At 38.9% G+C, this 20,355-nt stretch overlaps 2 protein-coding genes across 6 annotated transcripts in view; one reads left to right on the plus strand and one right to left on the minus strand.

The window, feature by feature from the left end:
• Positions 1-1,808: 1,808 nt before the first annotated feature.
• On the minus strand, positions 1,809-19,615 carry CENPJ (centromere protein J). 4 transcript variants are annotated; one of them, XM_013962203.2, is made up of 17 exons: positions 19,474-19,615; positions 16,836-17,336; positions 15,536-15,659; positions 14,386-14,688; positions 13,060-13,207; positions 11,973-12,078; positions 10,062-11,679; positions 8,401-8,533; positions 7,331-7,496; positions 6,087-6,323; positions 5,337-5,436; positions 4,210-4,310; positions 3,416-3,514; positions 3,165-3,305; positions 2,962-3,046; positions 2,744-2,864; positions 1,809-2,133 (listed from the first exon to the last, which is right to left on the minus strand). In XM_013962203.2, the coding sequence occupies exons 2-17, from the start codon at positions 17,223-17,225 to the stop codon at positions 1,941-1,943; spliced, it is 4,065 nt and encodes a 1,354-aa protein (XP_013817657.1). In that variant the 5' UTR covers positions 17,226-17,336; positions 19,474-19,615; the 3' UTR covers positions 1,809-1,940. The 4 variants fall into 4 exon arrangements, with proteins under 4 accessions (XP_013817657.1, XP_013817658.1, XP_067146110.1 ...); XM_013962204.2 differs by lacking the exon at positions 19,474-19,615 and adding an exon at positions 19,374-19,396; XM_067290009.1 differs by lacking the exon at positions 19,474-19,615 and adding an exon at positions 19,096-19,126.
• The window catches only part of PARP4 (poly(ADP-ribose) polymerase family member 4), a 52,039-nt gene continuing 50,975 nt past the window's right edge, over positions 19,292-20,355 (plus strand). The window contains exon 1 of one of the 2 annotated variants that reach the window (XM_067290005.1): positions 19,292-19,409. The gene's annotated coding sequence lies outside the window, so the exon portion shown is untranslated. Of the gene's footprint in view, positions 19,410-20,164; positions 20,195-20,355 lie in introns of those variants that run through there. The other variant, XM_067290008.1, reaches the window with a different exon arrangement.

The following is a 20,355-nucleotide window of genomic DNA, read 5'->3' on the forward strand; positions in this document are numbered from 1 at the left end:
TATTTTGGTATTTTTAAGGGCTACAGTCTGACCTCCTGTTTGGAATAGCAGAAGGGGGAATGGCACTTACACTGAAAATAGAAGGACAACATTAAGGTACAATGGAGTGTAAGTTCTCTTAATACAGACAACACTTTTTGTGTTCACTAGTGCCAGCTGTAAATCCTCTCCTTGATTATCAATACATGCTCTTATTTTAAACCTTTATCTATATTGTTTCTTCAGGTACTTCTACAAAGAAACACTTCCATTCCTATAAATCTTAGTATTTGTTAGAAGTATCTTCAAAAGGATAACAGCTCCATTTGAGTACCTTCTTGCAGGGGGTGGGGTGAAAATATGTTTTAACAGCCTTTTACCACTTGAACTGCTTTCGCTACTTCATTGCAATCAGAGAACCTATGGCAGAAGTGTCTCCTTTTTGCCTTTGTAAAGATTAGAAAAAGGTGTGTTATCTTTCACAGCAAATACTTCTTGAGCTGAACAAATATGATTTAATCTCTCCCCCTTTGTCCATTGTGTTAGTAACTGGAACTGAACTGGTCGGCGGGGGGGAGGTTGCCCTTGGTCTTCTGCCAATTTAGCAAGCTGACCTGAGTTACAGAGATAGCAAGATTGTCCCTTTTAGGCTGCTGTATCAGACCAGCTTGTGTTATTGAATTATACCCTTATGCTTGTCCCTTCACTCAAGATCACATGAAAGCAAGAGCAGAACATTTTTATCTCTGGAATTCACAGCATGCCTGTTCTGTAGCAGGAACATTGTGTGGTTTTAGTACATATCTGGTCTACATCATTTCTGAGAATATGTGCTATGCTCTTGCTAATATCCTATAGAGCTGTTGTGTGGTATCTTCAGAAACTGATGTTTGTCACCTTACTTTCATTAAAAAATTGATAAGGGCCTTAAAAGGCAGCTCTTATGTAATTCTGATCTCTTGAAGACTGCCAGAAAGCATGTGAACTCTCAACCAAGCAGCTTCTACTTAGGAATAAGCAAGTGAGTGTAGTTCCACTACTACAAGTTGCCTTACCCCTTGAGTAAGGGCACAGGCTGTAACTACAGAGCTTTGCTTTCCATAAGGAGAAAGGGGGGCCTGGGGGAAAGAAGGTGAAAGTCATCTAAGCAAAAGGTAAAGAATGAAGCAAACGTTTCAGCGTCTGCTGCAATGCAGCAGACACACTGACAGTAATGACAGCTTGTCTGTGGACTCTAGGGAATTCTTAAAGACAAATCAGCTTATAAAACTCTCAGGCAAAAAAAGAGGATGAGATGACCCTTGTTGACTACAGATGTTTCCCTCCACTTTTTTCATGAGTATCTGGGAAATTGAGCTATCCCACAGTCCCACCCTGTCCTAGCCTTATGAATAAAGCTGAACATTTACGGAACTTACTTTGGGATCTGTTTCCTAATTACGGGATGAAAAGCAAATAAGCTAATGAAGGAAGAAAAAGAATAGTCTATGGCTGAGTGAAAAGAAATACTGACACTCATTCATTCTTTTAAGTCCAGTGGTAAAGAAAACCAATACCTAGTCTAAGTCTGGAATAATTCCCTAATTCCAGTCTTCTACAGTATTCTACAGCTCATAGGAGTTCCAGCAACACAGCCTTTTAGCTTAAAGTGTCTTTTCCCTTAGGCCTCTAACATAACTACAGAAGTTTGATCAATTTTCACTAACAGTTGAGTTAACACCCTCTAAACTACACATGACAGAATATTGAATTGATAAACTGCTTCCTAAAAGTAGAAGAGGGGGCAAGACTGAAGAATTTATATAAGGAAAACCACTGATACAGTAAAACCCACTGAAAAATAAATTTATTTCAGGAAAACTATAAAGAACATATACACAACTTTAAGCTTAAAGGGAGTTTTTGTTTACAGAAATGTACATTATTTTTGCTGCTAACACTTCCAGTAGTTTCCGCACCAACTACAACTTGGTGTCCATGATAATATTACCATCCTTGTCCTTTACTCTTACTCTCCCAGAGACATACTTTGTTTCCTGATGTCCATTCATATACACAGTCTTCACAGTACCATCTGGATACTCCCGTCTCTTGAACTGTGATGTGTGCAGTTCTCTCTGGCCGTTATTAAACTCTATAGTTTTGCTTCCATCTCTGCATTAAATAATACATTTTTATTAATATTTTTTAAAAATCATTTAAGTCATATATAGACTAAAGTTTACTCTCAGGACTAATATTAAACATGCAAGCCTAAATGAAGAAAGAACTTCAAAAATATAACACTTGTGGAAAGTCTGTTTTGTTAAATCTCATCCCAACCAGTTGGTATGCAAAATCATGTTTCTGAGAAACCAGCATGACTTCTTCATATTTCACATATCTACCTCATTTTTTTCTGCACTAAATCTAATGCTGCAACAGTCCAGGGAAAATTTAAAACTCAATGTTTTGAGGCTAGACTTGCTTGAGGCACCCAAACTACACTCTTAAGTGTTCTCTGGAATTATGCACAAGTCAGGAAGATCTTTCAGCTGAAAGCTTAAGAAAACATACATAGACATTCAGTCTTCTACATCTCCTGCAAGCTACAAAGAGGGAAAACTTAAAATATCAAGAGCAAATCCATGTTCACAGTACAGTACATTTAAATGTAAGGTGTCAGAAGTAGATAGAAATACCACTATATACTGCATCTGTTAGCTAAAAACTACTACTTTCTCATCAACCAACAGTCCATGGTACCTTTTAAGCTAAAGCTTACCTCTGAACACGAACAATAGTACCATCTGGAAAAATACTTTCTTCTTGCCCATCCAGAAACAAGTTTTTGATAGTTTGATCAGGGAAAGTAATTTCTTTCCTGCCATCAGGATAATGCTTTTCTGAAACATTTTGAGACAATATGCTTATTATATACATATACAAGTATCTATACAGGCAGCAATTTTGTGGCTTGGTTAGGTTGAATGGTTTCTTTACCTATTTGCCCATTTGAAAATTGCAAGACCTCTAAGCCATCGGAGTATGTAGTATGTGTCGTCTTAGCATCAGCATAATAATAGATCTGCATAAAACAGTGCATATTAATATATCTGGCCACAAATTTTGTGTGTGTGTGTGTGCGCGCGCTCATGCACGCAAATATGTATTTATAGAGAAATGCAGAAGATTAGCATACATACCACTGTTTGATCAGGCATAACTTGCTTCACATCTCCATTAAAGAAAGTTATAGTTATGGTCTTCCCATCAGAACTCACTTTTTTCCATGTCCCATTGGGGAAAAATATGAGGTGACAGCCATTTTTTAAAACCTTTTCAACCTAAAGAATAGGTTACAGAGAAGTCAATATTTACCATCAGATTCACATACCCATAAAGCTTTCACAACAGCTGTCCTGTAGAATTTCAGAGTAGCAAGCTCTCATTTTACCTTTCCATCAGGATAAGCAATTTCTTTCTGTATCTCTTCACTGCCTGTATATGCAGGTACAGATGGTACTGAAACAAGAGTTTCATTAGGAGAGGTGTCCTGAAATGACAATAGTAATCTAAGCATAAACTGAAACCAAGCCTTGTCTTTATACAGCCTTTTCTGGGCTGACAGAAAACAAGAAATATGAGGAGAGGAAGCCTAGAAAGGCATAAATTAGGTTTTATGCAACTTGTAGTATAATGTAAATAAGATTAAACTCAGGCTCAGCTATAATTTGTCATCTGTGGTCACTTTTTTCTGGATTAAAATGGAATTCATTATAGCATTTCAGCATGGTGCCCAAATGACCAAAGTCATCCTTATCAAGGTATGAAACAATTGAAGTTTCATAAAGCCTAAATGCTACCTACAGCAATTAATGTTAGAATGAATTCAACTACTCGCAAGATTCTTGCCTCTTCCCCCCCATATGGAGCATATAAATATCCAGCTTTTTCCCCCTCTCCAAAGTAAAAACATTTTTCAAAATTCAAGGGGGTAGCAGCTTATCATCATTTTATTTTCTTTCCTCAACCAGAGGAGGCTGTGAATACTAGACACAAGTAAAACATTCTGTATTGATTACTGCATAATCGTTTTCTGGTTTGATAACGACATTGCTGTTAAAGAACATAAGAAAGTTGAGTCAACAGCTTCATAAGTCACCCTCCAAATACTCATTTAAGTGCAAATAACTGTACTACTGTTTTTATTTGTTTTCCTTTAAAACCAAATCAAGATACAGGACTTACTTCCATAAAAGTCCTAGAAGCATCCTCAGGTGCCACCACTGTTTCATCCGAGTTGTTTCTATCATTAGCAGGTGCTGACTTAGGTATTCTAGAAAGCCTTCCTACTCAGATATATGTAATAAAGTTAATTTATACAGAAAAACTACAATTTAAGTGTAAAAGTAATCATAAATATACATGAGGTCAAGCTGTACAGGATACCTACATTTCTTACGTGCAGTAGACACTGAAAGCAGTACCTTTATGAAAAGAATCAGCATAAGCCAACTCCTTCAGGGATATTACTGCTTTGTATATCAGCAAGAAGCCACAACTGAAGCAGCATTGCAACAATCATAATACCTGCACCTTCTCTATTGCTTTATTTCGATAGATTTACAAAGGAGTTTTTTCCTAACAACCTAGATGATAGATAACTTAATGTTTTTATTAGTTATACTTTACAATGAATAAAGCAAGACTGATGTAATCTTTTAACAGGGACTGATTGGCAGATTTTTCCCATGTCTCTCCCAGCATGCCAGAAGGATTACCAAAATAAAACCAGCGAGGGCTTCAGTTCTGGAGTGCACGCCTCTAACAGAGAGCATAAGGTTGGTTGTCTTTAGCACCCTAACAGGAGAGGTTATTTGATTACTCCATATTTTATTATTCATTGTGAACAGGTACAGCTGCCAACAGCATTGGTTTATTACTATGAAAAGAAGGAAACCAAAGAACAGCAGTACTGTCCACTGCTATGGCATTGCCCATATGCTTACAGGTGCTGTTAGTGGAAGGCTCTGGAGAGAGGCAGTAGTTCTGATGCTATCAACTTAGTCATCTGATCGACACCCGCTGCTGGGAGAACGTCAGCGATCAGTGCCATTTTAGATTACAGAACGCAGCTTCTGGTATGCCCCAGACCACCAACATTATCGGAAGCACTTGCACTCCAAGAATGGCATCATCACAGCTTTATCCCTAATCTTACCCTGGAAAGTATTTATCCATACATTTAAGTCCACTTCAACTATTCTCAACCTACTTTTTAGTTGGTGATGCACTCTATTTAATACAAACAAAAATCCCCAGTTATTTTCTTCAAAAGGGTTAACAGAATTCTGTGATTAAGCAAACATTTATACCTTTTGCCCATGAATAACTTTTGCCACTTATCTTGCTGCACTTTTGTGCTGGAAGAAGTGGAGATGGCGTTTGACTTTTCTGGCCTCTATTGGGCAGACGCTAGAAGGAAGTTAATGAGTTAGTTGTGGTTTACATGATGTTTATTCATAACTGTTCATACACTTGCAATAAAACTTATCAACACACACCATCTGACAGGAAATTTACTGGAAGCTTTCTACACAAACATTGTACCAAACATTTTTGAGGTTTAGTCAGCTGCGGGGCTTGTATAATGTAGCCCAAGGTATATTTTGGAACTCTTCCCCTGTCTGCTGCCTTACTACCAACAACTACAGAATGTTAATTTGGCATAAGTAATCCAGAGTAATAGTTACAGCAGTTGCATTTAGTTTTGAAACTAACTAAACAGTGGTGAACTGGCTGGTTTGCCTGGATCATCCTTAGAGTTCAAAAGTTTTCAGGTTTGATCCCATCCATTCATTTTCCTCATATAATTGCATCATTTTGAATTTTTAAGTAGATAAGTTGCTAAAGAGAATGGAAGTTGCATACCGCGAACACTTACATTTGGACAGAATTGGACATAAACAACATTCTGTGTTTGTCACCACTAGTAGAGCCCCAATATTATTAAATTAAAGGAAGCATCTAGGTCGTGTCTATTAGATTCCAAGCTCATGATCCAAAACACTCAGTATTCACACACACACACGCTCAATTTAAAACACCTAAGATGAATAACTTACTACAGATTCTGCTCTTTTTATCCCAAAATTTTCAATTTTCCTCTTGTTTCCAGCAGCTTCAACTTTCTTCCAGGCTTCTAGACGAAACCTCTCCATAATTTTGACTTCTTCTTTTAGCTCCAAATTCTCATTTACTAAAGCTTCTATTTGATCTCTAAGACGTCGCTGAGTGGTTAACCATTTCGTCTCTTTTTGTTTTATATCTTCCTGTAACTCTGCAATCTGCTGTTTTAAAGCCTTAGAAAAATGCATGTTTGAAATTTAAAAAGGTGTATTTTTTAATATACTAAAAGATGTTAATGTTCTAATAAAAATTTACAAGCACAAAAAAGAAGCCCAAGAGACAGTGACAAAAAACAGGTAAGATCTGCTTAATGACAGAGGTTGAGAGGTAGAAGTTTTCTTTCCTGAAAGAGATATTACTTACTTTAGACTAACAACTTTTTAATCTCAACTTCAATCACAGGAAGTGCCTTATGCCCCTCTCAGCACCCTTTGCACTTCAGAGACTGGCCAGCACAAATACTCAAGAGTCAGAAATGTTAAATCTTTAATGCTACCTAGAGAAGATCCTTCAAAAATCTTGGCATGGGAGAATAGGGAGGGCACAGTCACATAAAACACATGAATCTGTCTAGCCAGATCGTTTAGCAAGTGACATTACTTCAACAGATCAAAGCAAGTTAGGAAATTCAACAAATAACTGTATGGGGAAAGGGGAAATCCATGTGATGTTTAATACAACTTGTCTGTACATCTCAATTACTACACATCCAGACAATCATGAGGCAAATGGATCTTGTTTCTTACATCTCTGACATTTAAAGACCAACAAGTAATCACAAAGCATAACTGTGAAAACTGTAGAAGGTAACTATTTTCACTATGGAAAAGTCATAGAGGGAAACACACTTGAATACAGTTTCATTTTGCATTTTGATCCACTACCATGAGTAAAAACTTGCAACTTAATATTAACTAGAGTAATTTTCTGTCAGAGTTCAGACCATTCTGCTATAGTTATGAGCACTTCCTAGTATGGAAGCAGGACAAAAAAAGTTGCTCATCAGGGTGGTTTTTTTGCCTTAAAACCCTCAAACATGATATTATAAAGACTAAAATTCCTAACTTGAAATCACTTGCAATCTTCCAAATTAAGCTAGAATTTAGTTCTCAGCCTCCTTTAAATGGATTTAGGTTTTTCCCCACATAGACTAGAAGAATAAGAATTAACATTTTCATACCTGAATTTCATCACGTTCTTTTTTATCTGGAATTGCTCTAGCTTCTGTAGTGTATTTTTCAAAAACTTTACGCTCTTTTTGCAGTTTTTTCATTTCTTTCTTTTTATATTCTTCTATTTCAGCCAGTTCTTGGGCTTTCTGCTGTTGAAAGTCTGCAATTTCTTTCCTATAATTATAAAACAAATCCTTCTGTTTTAGTCCCAATCTACCTCACATCTGGGTTTGAAGTGAGAAAATTAAGACACTTATTAAGACATGAATTTGGTGGAAGTTGATTTAAAATTAGGATCTTTTACCCCCAGGAAGACTGTACTATAAACAGTACTACTTTTTAAGAAATAAGAACTGTGACACAGCCAGTACTTGAAGTCCAACAATTCCCATCTTCATATCTTCTACTCACAAAAGTTGTCCTGAATTCACCAAAGCTTTGGCTAGCACCTGCCAACGTTCCTTAAAACGGCAGAATATCTTACCCGAAAAAGTATTGTGAAAAAAAAAATCTGCTAACAACAGCAGGTCACAAATTAAACATTAGCCAGCAACATGATGCTGTTTCCAAAACAAAATGAAAGTGACTTTAGTTTATAGGAAAAGATGTGCTACATATAAGTCACCAGAGATAATTACTCTGCTCTATTTGTCACTTGTAAATCCCCCAGTTCAAATCAAAACATTCCCAGTTTGTGCACACAAACATCCAATCCAAAAGAAGAGCATCAACCATGTTAGCCTGAACATTAGCTTAGCAAAACCAATTTAAGACTATTTTATCATTCAAAACAAAAGAATACAGAATAAAATACTGTCATATATAAGCCTGAGGATATCACATTAAACCAAGAGGGGTTCTTAATGTTATTCCTAGATTAGCACTTCATGTATGAGTAATAATTACAGTTTAACATGTATACTGAGCAACCACCAGTTGCTTGACCTATGTCTCCACTGTTACTGAAACACACCAATTAAATATCTATGTTGCTGTAATACTATCTAGGTAGGAACAGAATATGGCAGTCTGGAACATACTAAGTGAATACACAAAAATATTTTCAGTTAAAAGTTACCTGAGATTTGCCAAGGCATACTCTCTTTCTTCACGGAGTCTAGTTAGAGTTGCATTTTCAGCTCTGAATCTCTCAATTTCAGTTTCCAGTTCAGTGAGTCTCTCTTTCAATATCTGGGATGGAACAGTGTTTCCTAGCAAAGAACAAGATCCAAGTTATCTAAACAGTGTTCATATAAAGATTCAAGTAAGCAACTATCCCACATTAGTAAAATCAAATTATACTATTTTTAAAATAGTAATATTATTGCAAAAAAAATTCTAATATTAAAATAATACAGAAAGTGACAATATTTTAAAGCACCCTGCACTATTAACTTAGGCACCTTGAATAGCAAGCATATATCCATTATCTTCATAAACCTAAATATATATTAGGAATTGGAATTTGAAGCAGGTTTTCATGTCAAGCTAGAGAAATTAAGTGAAAGGATGATAAGGACAGAGTTACAACCAAGAATCAAACAGGAGAGATTATGGTCATAAGCTTTCCCAAGTTTTACTCCCAAAGTCTGCTCACATGCATCACTGAAGTGAAATCTATTGCAGAGACCCATAAGAGGATTTGCAGGCTTCTTTGCCCTCTCGGTTTCCTCTTCAGTCACGACTTAACTTTCCTAGAGTTTTAATGGTCTGCTTCTAGGTAGGCAAGAGAAGTGCCTAAGTTTTGATGGCACAGTGTAGCTAGTTGCCACATTCAACCTTAAATGCCACAGAGATTCAGTAAATACCTACCCCTCTTATTCCCTGCAAACAAGATCTAGTAGGCATCTTTAGGCAACCCTACAAAATCAGCTCTCCACAAAACATAAACAGAATAGAAAGCAGCAGTTTTCATATGAACTTTCCATAAAAAAGAGAAAAAAAAATCCTTAACATTCTTTGGAGCAAAGCCTGAAATCAAGATTTCATTACCTCCCAGAGGAAGGATTTCCTCCCGGAGGAAAGATTTAAACACTAGGCTATGCTGTCAGGCTCCCATTGAACAACTGCATTTTTAACAATCTCGCAGCTGCAACAGCTTCAACAGGAGGTTTCACAGGCAGTCCTTCCCCAGACTATAACCTTATACTTAAAACAGCTGAAATCAGCTTGGGCAGAGCAGGAGAATGAATCTAGGTTTCCCATATTCCATGTGAGTTCTGTATTGTACTGTTAGCTGAAAACAGAGAAAGGGCTGCCACATACTCCTATGCTGTAAGAGGAACAACCTAAGCTAACAGGGCATGGCATTACCCTACTGTGGTGTGAACACACTCTACCACCAAAAAGGGAGGTTCTGCTTCATTTTATGCACCCCTTTGTTGCTTCCCTTGATTTGGAACCAATGATCAAGCAGCTTCAGATTAAGTTAGTACAATGTGCTGGTCTGATAGAAAACTAGCCTTCAGAAAGAAACTAATTTTATTTATAAACAAGTAAATAAATGTCCACTGATCTTACTCATCCTGCAAGCTGCACAATTGCTAGATCTGACACAAGGAGAAACAGCAGACATGCAACTGGGAGAGGAGATGAAGGATAAGGCGGCAGCCATTCCCTCCAGCAGAAGTCCATACTTACACCCTTTGGTGTAATGTCAAATTGTATCTCACATCTTAGAAGGAAAGACTTTCAATACATTTCCTCTTCAATATTTCCTACCAGTTACTGTTTTCTCACCTCCTGGCTCCTGTTCCACATTTGATTTGATTTCATGTTCTGAATGACAGCCTGTCTTCTGTTTCGGTTTCAGTGAAGGAAACAGTTTCATCATCAGGTTTGATACAGGAGGTCCATTTGAATCACCATCTACTGCAGGCTGTTTGGACAGTTCATCTCCTCTCTTTGAGGCAACTTTTCTCTTTATTGTTTTATCTGGGACAAAGGTATCATTTTTACAGGAAAATTCTGTCTGTAGAGGCATTTTAGTTGTGTATTTTTCAGGTAAATCATTCTGAACATAATTTTCATCAAGATCACTCCATGTTCTTTCATCATCAAACTCAAACTTACTCCTATTTATACAAGACATGCTTCTCTGATGGTCTGAAGCTTTGCTTTGCTTTGACAGTGCACTGCAATCTTTGTCTGATAAGTCAAGGTCAGCATCTCCATTTTTTTTTTCTCTGCTAATGTCTGTAACAGAACCTCCATAACCAAAAAATTCTGGATCACTTTCTCTATGGCTCATAAAGGATGTATTAGCATCTTCACTTTCACATTTTAATGTGGTCTCAGATTCTTTTTCAGAATCTGTAGTAATATCACTGTTTCCTTCATCCTTATCTTCATTTACAATCCATTGAGTACTTTTTAAAGCAGGGGCTGCTGTCATGGAAGAAGCTGAAAACAGTATACTATCTGTTTTATTGAACTGATCCTTCAGTCTAAAAGCTGTTCCTGAAGTTGATACTGTATGCATAACTGCTCTGTCATTTTTATTTCCCTGTGTGTCAGAGCTTGCCTTCTTATTTTTCTTATTTTTAAGTGTAAAAGCCAGTGCATTTACTTGCTTCTGTTTTGCCTTGATAGGGGTAGAAGACATTCTCCGTCCTTTTAAAGTCTGCTGATCTTGATCCAAGATCCTTTGCACAAACGAGGAATTACTCGAAAAAGATATTTCATCCGCAGCTTGTTCTAGAAACAAGAATTCATCTAATTCTAGATTTTCTTTTTCCTTTTCTTTTTCCCAGTGTTCCAGCTTATTCTGAAATGAAACTTCAAAAGACAGTTCTGGGCCTTTTACAGAGTGACTTACAGAACATTTAGAATTAGAAAAGGCACTGGTCAGCTCATGAGACAACTGAGGCTTTTCTGTGTCAGGTAATTTGTTTCTGATTCTGCTGCCAGTGTTAACAGATTTAGCAAATTCCATGATGTTCTCTTTATTTTCTATTTTGTTGTTAATTTCTGATGGGAAAGAATCTCTCATCTGTCCATCAAGATTCTTTCCTGTTTGCACTCTTGTTTCTAATGGGAAGATATTTTTTCCATTTTGATTCCTGAGTACCAGGGTTTTCTGAATAGGACCATGCTTTGCTTTATCAGACTGCTTATATTTTTTACATGGTGCAAAAGGATTCTCAGAAACCAGTTCTTCGCCAGGAGGCACAGTTTTCTTCTGTATTTGTGATCTGTCCACTCTAACATTTCTGTCCTCTGAAGCACTTTGTTGAGGTTTGTTTTCTCCAAGTTTTGTTATCTTAGATTTGGCATTAGTAAACCTTGTTAAGCCTTCTCCTCTTTTCAGGAAGGGTTGTTTGATCACTGGTTTTTGAACGGTTGATCTACTTGTCTCCTGTAAGGGGGTAAGGAAAAAGAAGCAAATGCAAAATGTTAAAAGCCCCTTATACAGTTTAAGATTTCTTCAAATAATCCCACATATGAGTAGGAATTTATATAGGATGTCTCTACTGGATTTCTAAAGACTTCTTAAACAATGAAATAATTGGGGTTTGTTGTTTTTAAAAATTTGAACATTGCATTCAATGTTAGCTTTTAAACACTAGAATTTGCCTTGTACATTTGTAAGATACCTATAATATTTTGTCACAGTATAGAAAGAACAATAAAGTTAAAAAATAAAAGAACCTGTAACTCTTGGTTTTGCTTCAGACGCTGCTCTTCTAGTTGTATCTGTTCTTCTAGGAATTCTTCAAAAGTCTGTTTCTTCTCCTGAATCCCAGCTTTAATAGGTCTGGTGTAATTCAGAACCAAGTCTTACATTTTTATATAAAATAACTGTGTTTAACATCATTGCTATTCAAAGACCTAAGATCTAATTACACAAAAGATGACAAATTATGAAGAACTTCAGTCATTAAGTTGCAAAGTTAACCCAAGAAATGCATTATACCACTGGCTGTTTATCTTTTGAGAAATGGTTTATCAAATCCCTGCTATAATGAACGACATATATACAGAAGATACTGTATGCAAGTTTTGCTGTTTCTTCTTTCACTGCTTTTCTCAGTGATCCATTCTTCTGCCTGAACCAAACTTTCACTCAGATTCTAGTCATACTGCCAATTTATACAAATAGTCTTAATGCTGATTCACAGTAATGCCACTGAGATAATGTTCCTTATCTCTCCCTTTGATTAGATACTCCTGCTCCTTCACTGTTTGGAACAACTATTTATTGGCTTTGTGCTGACCAGGCAGCAAAGGCAGAGCTTTAAAACAATTCCAACCACTATTTTTATTCCACCAGGAACAAAGCTATTACCATACATAAGGCTTCTCCCACAAGCACTATTATTACTTCTTGGCCATCCACAGATGCTTACAACATAACTCCTGGTAATAGAAGGGGCCTTACACTCCTCCTTCACATTACTTCTTTTGTCACCTAACAGTGGGTAGGAAGTTGTAATTAATCAAGTTGGGAGCAGTAATTATAACTGTTTATATACTAAGCCTATACCAAAATGTGCTTCTAAACTATCATTACCTCATGCTGTACACACCTCTTTACGCCATGTCTTTCACAGCAACAGTGATTTCAAGCTAGAGCCTCTCTTACCTTTGGTCTCTACGGTATCTAGCAAAATGAAATCCTTAGTTGGGAAAGCTATACAAATTGAGAATATTAGACTCTTTCAATCAGGACTCAGAAATCAGTCAAACTAGTGTTAGCTATTTGACAAAAAATATGCATAACAATGGTCTTCATTACCTTTCCTCTGTATTAGTCACCCATAATTGTTTTTCTGCACCGGAATTTTCTGAGAAATCTGCACTTCCAACACATGCATGATCAATGTGACAGTCTTTACTCTCCACTGATTTTTCCATCTTTTGTTCTGGACACCACATGTTTTTTCCTATGAAATGACAGAAAACTGTATTTTTTTTCTAACATAAAATCAGTTTTCAGCTCTATTTTTACAAAGCATTCAGATGAGATTAAAACCAGAAGGGAGCATTGTGATCATGTAGTCTGAATTCCTACATAAAATAGTCCTAAGATTTCCCCAAATTAATTCTTTTTTGAGTTGAAGCTGTCTTTTTAGAGGAACATCCAATTTTGCATTTACATTTTCTATAGATCTTAGTACCTCATTCTAATTGTTCATCTTCTTTGCTGTTATTAATTTATGACTTAAATCCAAATTTGTTCAGTTACTTTACCTTTGTCTGCTGTACAGAAGAGCTCTCTTATCAAGCTTGTTTCCCACGTACATACACGTAAATTAAAATCAATTCCTCCTTTACATCCTCTTAACCAACCCTTCTGATTCCAAGTTTTAAAGAAGCTATGAAGTATGATGAAATGCAATCTCATACCTTTTATCTGAAACCTCTACAGGTTTTCAGCAACTGTATTAAATTGCTAAATTAAAACTGAAAACAGTATTCCAGCCAGAGCATCACAGTAGTCACACTGGTGCCAATAGTAAAACTGAGGAGAACAGGAAAGGTGAAGAATTCTAGCGCATTGTTTCTGATGTATAAATAACTTCTGGTTATACAGTGGGATCTCTTCGTCAACTCACAGCCATCTTGACCCCTAATTCCAGTTCAGTTACTAATTCTGACGATAGAGGTGGTAGGAAGACATTCTGTATTCCTGGACAGATCGTTATGTTCCATTCACCATATGAAAACATGGGTTCAATTCAGCCCAACTTACCAACAATCCAGCTATCCAAGATTTGTCATTATGTATCATTTTCCCAGTCTTTATCATATATAGGCTTTAACAGTAATGATTATAGTTTTTCCTAAAACAGACAAACATTTTATACAAACAAAAGAACCTGTTTTTTCTGCACACTGCTTTTAACAAAACTCAAATGGACATCAACAGGAACCCTCTGAGGCCTACAAGCTGACGGTATGTCAACTGATGAAGTATTTACCAAAGTAAACCAATATTTACCTAAAAACTTCACAATAAATGGTAGCAAATTATTATGTTCAGTAACTATGGGGGGGGGGGGGGAAACACCACACACACCAAGTTATCTTAAAAAGGTGCATCTTTCAACAAATGACTAACCAGTGGTATATTTGTCTTCCTCATTGTTTTTCAAGCAATTCTGCATTTTCAGAGGCACACCCCGACATTGTTTCTCACAGGCAGAGACTGCTGAAAGACTGCTTTTCAAAGATGAGATGCATTCCTTGTTGTTTAACTTTTGTAAAAATCCACTGTCACGTGTATGTGAAGAAACATTATCGAGAGCAAAAGCTCTGTCTTCATTGTGGTTCTGATATACAGATGATGGAAACTGGTGTAAAGCTGTCAAGCCCAGTGAATGTTCATATCTTAGGTTTTGACCTTCAGCTACTAGAGCAGAGCCTTGAAATAAAAAGGAAAAAACCCTGTGTCATTGTATTTGTATTATTATATCCCTACTGTTCCAAAAAGAAAAGAAATGGCACTGAAGAGCAAGACTGATCATCCAGCCTCCATCCTTATACTCCTGATCAAGAATAAGCCATGAGGCAATCTGGTTTTTGTTCCACTTAAAACTAATCCCTCAGCTAACTTTCTCAGGTAGGCAGAGTGAAAGAAAGATAGTCATTTAAGTAGGCATGGGCTGATACTGCCAACAAAAGAAAGTGCCTCTGCTCAGCTGACTGTTTTTTTCCACTCCAGTGTTGTCCCCGCCCTTTGCACATAACAAATTGGACTGGAAAACTGATCCATGTTGCAAATGTTTGGTTTGGGTTGGTTGCTTGCTTGGTTTGTTCATGTTTTTTTAAACACATATCAGCTTCCCAGTCCAGCTCACCATCTGAACAATTTGTGCTGCACAATCACAAACAAGGAAGAACCACTTCTCTTGGATACAGTGCCAGCTTCAAGCAATCAAAAATACTGTTAGAAACAGCTAATCAGAGAGGAAAGCAACTGTTTTATCCTGCCTTTTATATTTCGACTATGTTCTTTGAAACAAGGGCTTCCATCATAATGCATGTTGATTAAGTTACAATTATATTCAGCATTTTATAACAACAGGATATTTGGGTGCTACTGTAGAAGGAATATTATCAAACACTGAAATGACGCAGCACTTATCTTTGACTAATTAAGTAGTTTTAGGATGAAGAACATTGAATACGCTTTCACATTTTAACTGGAAAATGAAATCAAACTCCTCAGTTTACTCAAGGTACGTCATCTGCTTTATTTCTCAGCTTACCAAGAACTGCTGTCTGGCCAGATACCATACTAAGTAGCTTCTGCTGCTCTTCCATAAGCCTTTGAAGTTGTTCCATCTGTTGTTTCTTTAGCTGTTCCTGTTTCTGTTGTTGCAATTCCTTCAGCTTTTCAAGCAAAAAATAAATGAGTTTGAAGGTAAGTTTACTTAGAATATATCTCAGAATAAGTGTTCTCAAAACAACAAGTATTTGCTGTTTTAAAGATGTTCTATTAGGTAAGTAAAACATGAAAAAAAAATCTAAAAATTATGAAGTGCTATCCTGAACAAAACTGTCATTTTTTCTGTCTGTGAATGCATATACTATTTCCAGCTTGCCTAACAATTCCACTAGTCTTAACACTTAACAATTCCACTAGTCTTAACACTTAACAATTCCTCTTCAGATACCAATATTAGAACGAATATCCTTTATTTAGTTGGATACCACTTACATTACTGGAAAAGTGAATATATCTTCCTAACATGTAAAACAGGGGGGAAAAAACAGCAACAACTTCTAGCAAAGGGGACAAGGAGGTTAGTGAGCTCTTGATCCCTAATAGCAAGATTTATTAAAGTGTCTCTTAACATTTGCAGCTAACATTATATCTGGCACCTGGGGAGAGCTACAAGCAGACATAGAGCCAGTTACAGTGGCTTAACTAGCAAGATTGCTTCAAGAGGCAGGGCGGAGGGAGGAGGGAAATCAATCATAGGGTCATAAATCCATGCTTTTGGTCCCAAAGTCTTGCATACTTCATCATATTCAACACTAAAATCTCTCATCACCTAAACAGAGCCTGGTATATGGGTGTGTATACCTATTTTGAGAACTAATAGAAGATGTTCCTTGCTATGTTGCAAGAATATACAACTTTACTGTGTTCCTCTGTGATTTTCCAATGTACTGAAGTATTTGGACTGAAGTACTACCATTGTAACAACCAGCACTAGCACTCTGTTTCCTAAGCTTTGAGTGAAGTAATAATGGATTACTCTAAAACAAAGTGCATCTTTTCAGTTAAAAAAAATTGACAGCAAATACTCTGCCACTGAATGCACTTTCATTTCTGAACTGGAACCTGTGCCAGCTGGAAACAACAGACATTAATTAGATCTTCAATAACTGCACATTATGAGAAGGAGGACAACAACCTTTATTCGTGTGTAGAGACTTGCTCTTTAAGCATGGTCTGTTCTATACACTGCACAGGTTTTGCTTACTTTCAGGTATGACAAATCATGTGCAGGAACAAAATAAATCTTTGTTGGTGCATGTCAAGAATTTTATAACTTTTACCTGTTCAAGCTTTTGTAAGAGTGGATCATTGTAGTCTGATTTATTCTGACCATCCACTTCACCATGGACAAACTCTGTTTTAGAGGCTTCTAAATTATATGCTGCTGCTGGAAAAGATGTTTCAGTGGTGTGTTGCTGAAGTCTACAAGAGCTGCTGGATTCCAGTATTTGTTCTTCACACAAGGAGTCCTCACTTATAGAGCAGCTGCTTGAAAGATAGAGCACTTCAACAGGGAAAGCTGTGATGTTTTCATGTCCAGATAACGGACTTTCTTTGTTGATTTTCAACCCAGGAAAATTAGGATCTAGTAAGACTCCAGCACGGGAAGTGTCAGACATCCAATGTGCAATGAAGTTCGGTTCACTACTTAGATCTTCAACAGTTGGCATCTTATATTCCAATTTAATGTTGCATCAGCAAATAACATCTAGTGTTTATCTAGTGTTAAAACAGTAAAGAGTTTCAAGTGTTTGGTATGGATGATTATCTTCTTTTTGCACCTAGAAATTAAACAGATAAACAGAATGAGAAGTCTACAAAAATAGATCCTCAAACAGAAATTTACTCTCTTATGACCAACTTAATATATTTATAAAACTGAGTCACTATCTATTTTTCTTTTTTGATACAATCAATTGATACAATTGATACAATCAATTTAGACCACTAGTAACAAACACTTTCTATACAGGAAGTCAACAAAATCTAACTTTTAAACTTTAATATTAACTGCATTCAAATAAATAACATCTCAAACGTTATAAAGCTATACACAATATTCTATTCAATAGCACAGGGACAGGTTCAGAGCTTTTAAAAAGCATTCACAGCAAAAGGAGAGAGAAATGTTTTGAGGAGCTGAAAAAGATACACTAATATGAAGGTCCCGTGAGGGAAGTAATTTTTAAAGTTTGTCTACATACAATCATTTTACTGTGTATATTTCAGTGAGCACTTATCATTTTCATGCTTTCCTTGGTTTCTCATGGGAACTCTACACTGTGCTGCCTGTTAACCTCTTCCTCCTCCTCCCATCATCTTTTTTTTTTTCTTCCCCCAAACACAGAAAGAGTTTGAAGACTATGAAAGTGTCAGTGATGATCAAATTCCTACAAGCTTCATGAAGCAGTAATGAATTCAGGTAGCTAAGAAGCCCGGAGCGATGCCCCACTAAGGCCAGAGCCAGAACTGCTGCTGCTCACGTGGCAACAGCAGTCTGGCCACTCAGCGCTGCTACGTCAAACAAGTCCAAGAGCAGATAACTCTCTGCCTGTGTGTATGATGTGTCATAAGGAACACAGACAGAAAAAGTGGTCAGGGAACAAAGGACATTCAACCATAGGAAACCAGTCGTCAACAGTCCTGCTACTCAGGAAACAACATTTTAAAGTTTCCCCATTCCCAAGAGATCAGTCCATGCCAGCTCTTGTTTAATTCTCCACATACACAGAAGCTGTAAAAGGGCTTAAGCCTTTAACCAAAGTTTCACAGAGGCAACAACATGAGAAGCAGCAGACCGGCCTATAACTAGGGGAGACAGCAAGATTCCCTTAAATGAACGGTTTTCAACTTCATCCTGTTTTCAGACACCACTGAAACTTCCCCAGCAAGGTGCAGATTCCTGCATAAGCAAATTTAAACCTGCTGGGTTTACACTTTTTTTCGTGTCACCTTTTGGAGACCCCTTCAAGGCAGCCTGTCAGTCCACAAGCAGATGCCTGAGCTAGACAACACAGTGAAAACTAGTCTTAGATCACTGCCCACCAGGTTTTGAGACCCCCCAAAAATACCCTCCTAAAATTTATATGAACTGTCTAATAAAAGTGCGATCTATTTAAAGCTTCTCCTGAAGTTTAAAGGCAGCGGCTCCTCTGTGCAGACCTTCTGAGGGAGGGGAGGTGGGGAAGGGAAGAAAGGACCCCCCAAAAGCCGGAAGAGCCCTCCTCGGTGGCGAGGAGGCGAGCGCAGCCTTTCTCCTTGCTCCGGAGCGGAGCCGGGGCGCCAAGGCCAGCCGGCATCTCCCTCCCCCGGGGACACCCCAGCGCCGCCCCAGCCTCCAGCACCGCGACGTCCTCACAGAAGGCAGCCCGAAGGGCCGAGGGCGGCCGCCCCGGCGGGGTCCCCCGCGCCCGCCGCTCCCCCGCCCCAGGGCAGCTCCGACCCGCGGCCCCTCGCGGGCGCCGAGGCAGCAGCCCCGATCCTCGCACCCCCGCTCGCCGCCGCCGCGCCGGCCGCCCGCCCTCCCCGTCTCTTACAAACCTGCCGCCATCGCACAGCCTCCCAGCGCCACAGGCTGAACAACGCCCCGCGCGAGGCATGCTGGGAGTTGTAGTCCCAGGCCGCTACCCTGCCCGCCCAGCTGCGAGGAGGCCCTGCGGCGCTCGAACTACAGCTCCCACGAGCCTCAGCGGCCAAAAGGCCGTTGATAGGCTTCAACGGTAACGACCGCCCTCGCCCCTGCCGCGCCCGCGCTCCCGTTCCTGCTCGGGGCTGTTGGAGGCGGCGGGGATCGGGCTGGGACGGCGTCTTTCCAGCACCTCGAGCTGCCCCTCGCTCCCGGGGCGGCCTTGCAGGTAGAAGCGGCTCGCTTTTTCCCCCAGCTCCCTCCCGTGTCGCTGCTCGCGGCCCTGGTGTCACCGAAATCACTGCGGGATCGCGGGTTCGCAGGCGTCTCCCCGAAGCTGCTGCGGGCGTCGTGTTTCACGCCGGGCCCCGGCGCCCCAAGGCGGCCTGGAAAACCTGGGAGGTTAACGGCCGGTTCCGCGCAGTATCCATTAACAGCTGCCGTGAAAAGTACGAGGAAGTTCCCGTTTAGTGAGCGGTCCGCAAGCCTCCCGGGGTGGGGCTTCCCGGGGGGGGTGGGGCTCGGCTCGGGGGATGTTTGCTTTTGCAGCCGGTTCTTACGCCCTTTTAATCTTTAAGTAGCTGCAGTAGGCGAGGAGTGGAAGGGCAAACGGGCCAAGAGCACGCCTTGTCTTTCTGGCATTTTGCATTTTAGGTGTGCTCTGTCTTGTTGAGCTTCCCCCCCCCCCCTCCAAAATTAGCGGTTTCCTTTAAACTCCAGTAGAAGGCACAGCATCACACACTAGAAACTCACGGTGCGTTGCAGGTTGCGACAATCTGGTTTTGCTCTTTACTCTCGTAGGCAAGTACAAAACTGTGCTCTAGGTTGTATGTACCCGTGGCAGCCCTTCCAACTGCCGAGTACTAGTTTTAATTTCAGCTCTCTCTTCTTTCTGTAATTCCACCTGGTTCTTTCTCCTAAACTTTAATTTTGCCAGTTATGAATATATTTTCTACATGATTGTCCTCAAGCTTGATTCTGCATTAGCAGTGTGAAGCTACTGTGATAGAAAAGGTGAGGATTTCTACCTATGCCTTTTTAAGGCACAGCATCACTATTAATTCCTTTGACATCTTTATTAGGAAAATATGGTAGAGGTTTGTTTTCAATATTTCTGCATGCTGAAGGCCTTACTGGACTCCAGATTATTCATGGACTACTTTGGATGATAAAAA

The sequence above is a fragment of the Apteryx mantelli genome, chromosome 1, assembly GCF_036417845.1.
Source record: "Apteryx mantelli isolate bAptMan1 chromosome 1, bAptMan1.hap1, whole genome shotgun sequence".
NCBI classification, from domain to species: Eukaryota; Metazoa; Chordata; class Aves; order Apterygiformes; family Apterygidae; genus Apteryx; species Apteryx mantelli.

What these genes read in the sequence shown, in the direction of transcription:
- CENPJ (XM_013962203.2), bottom strand. Translation starts at nt 17,225, where the DNA reads ATGCCAACTGTTGAAGATCTAAGTAGTGAACCGAACTTCATTGCACAT. An exon ending in GGAAGACAAATATACCACTG is followed by an intron (nt 13,208 to 14,385) that starts GTTAGTCATTTG and finishes GTCATTTCATAG; the next exon opens with GAAAAAACATGTGGTGTCCA. An exon ending in ACTATTGTTCGTGTTCAGAG is followed by an intron (nt 2,134 to 2,743) that starts GTAAGCTTTAGC and finishes TATTTAATGCAG; the next exon opens with AGATGGAAGCAAAACTATAG.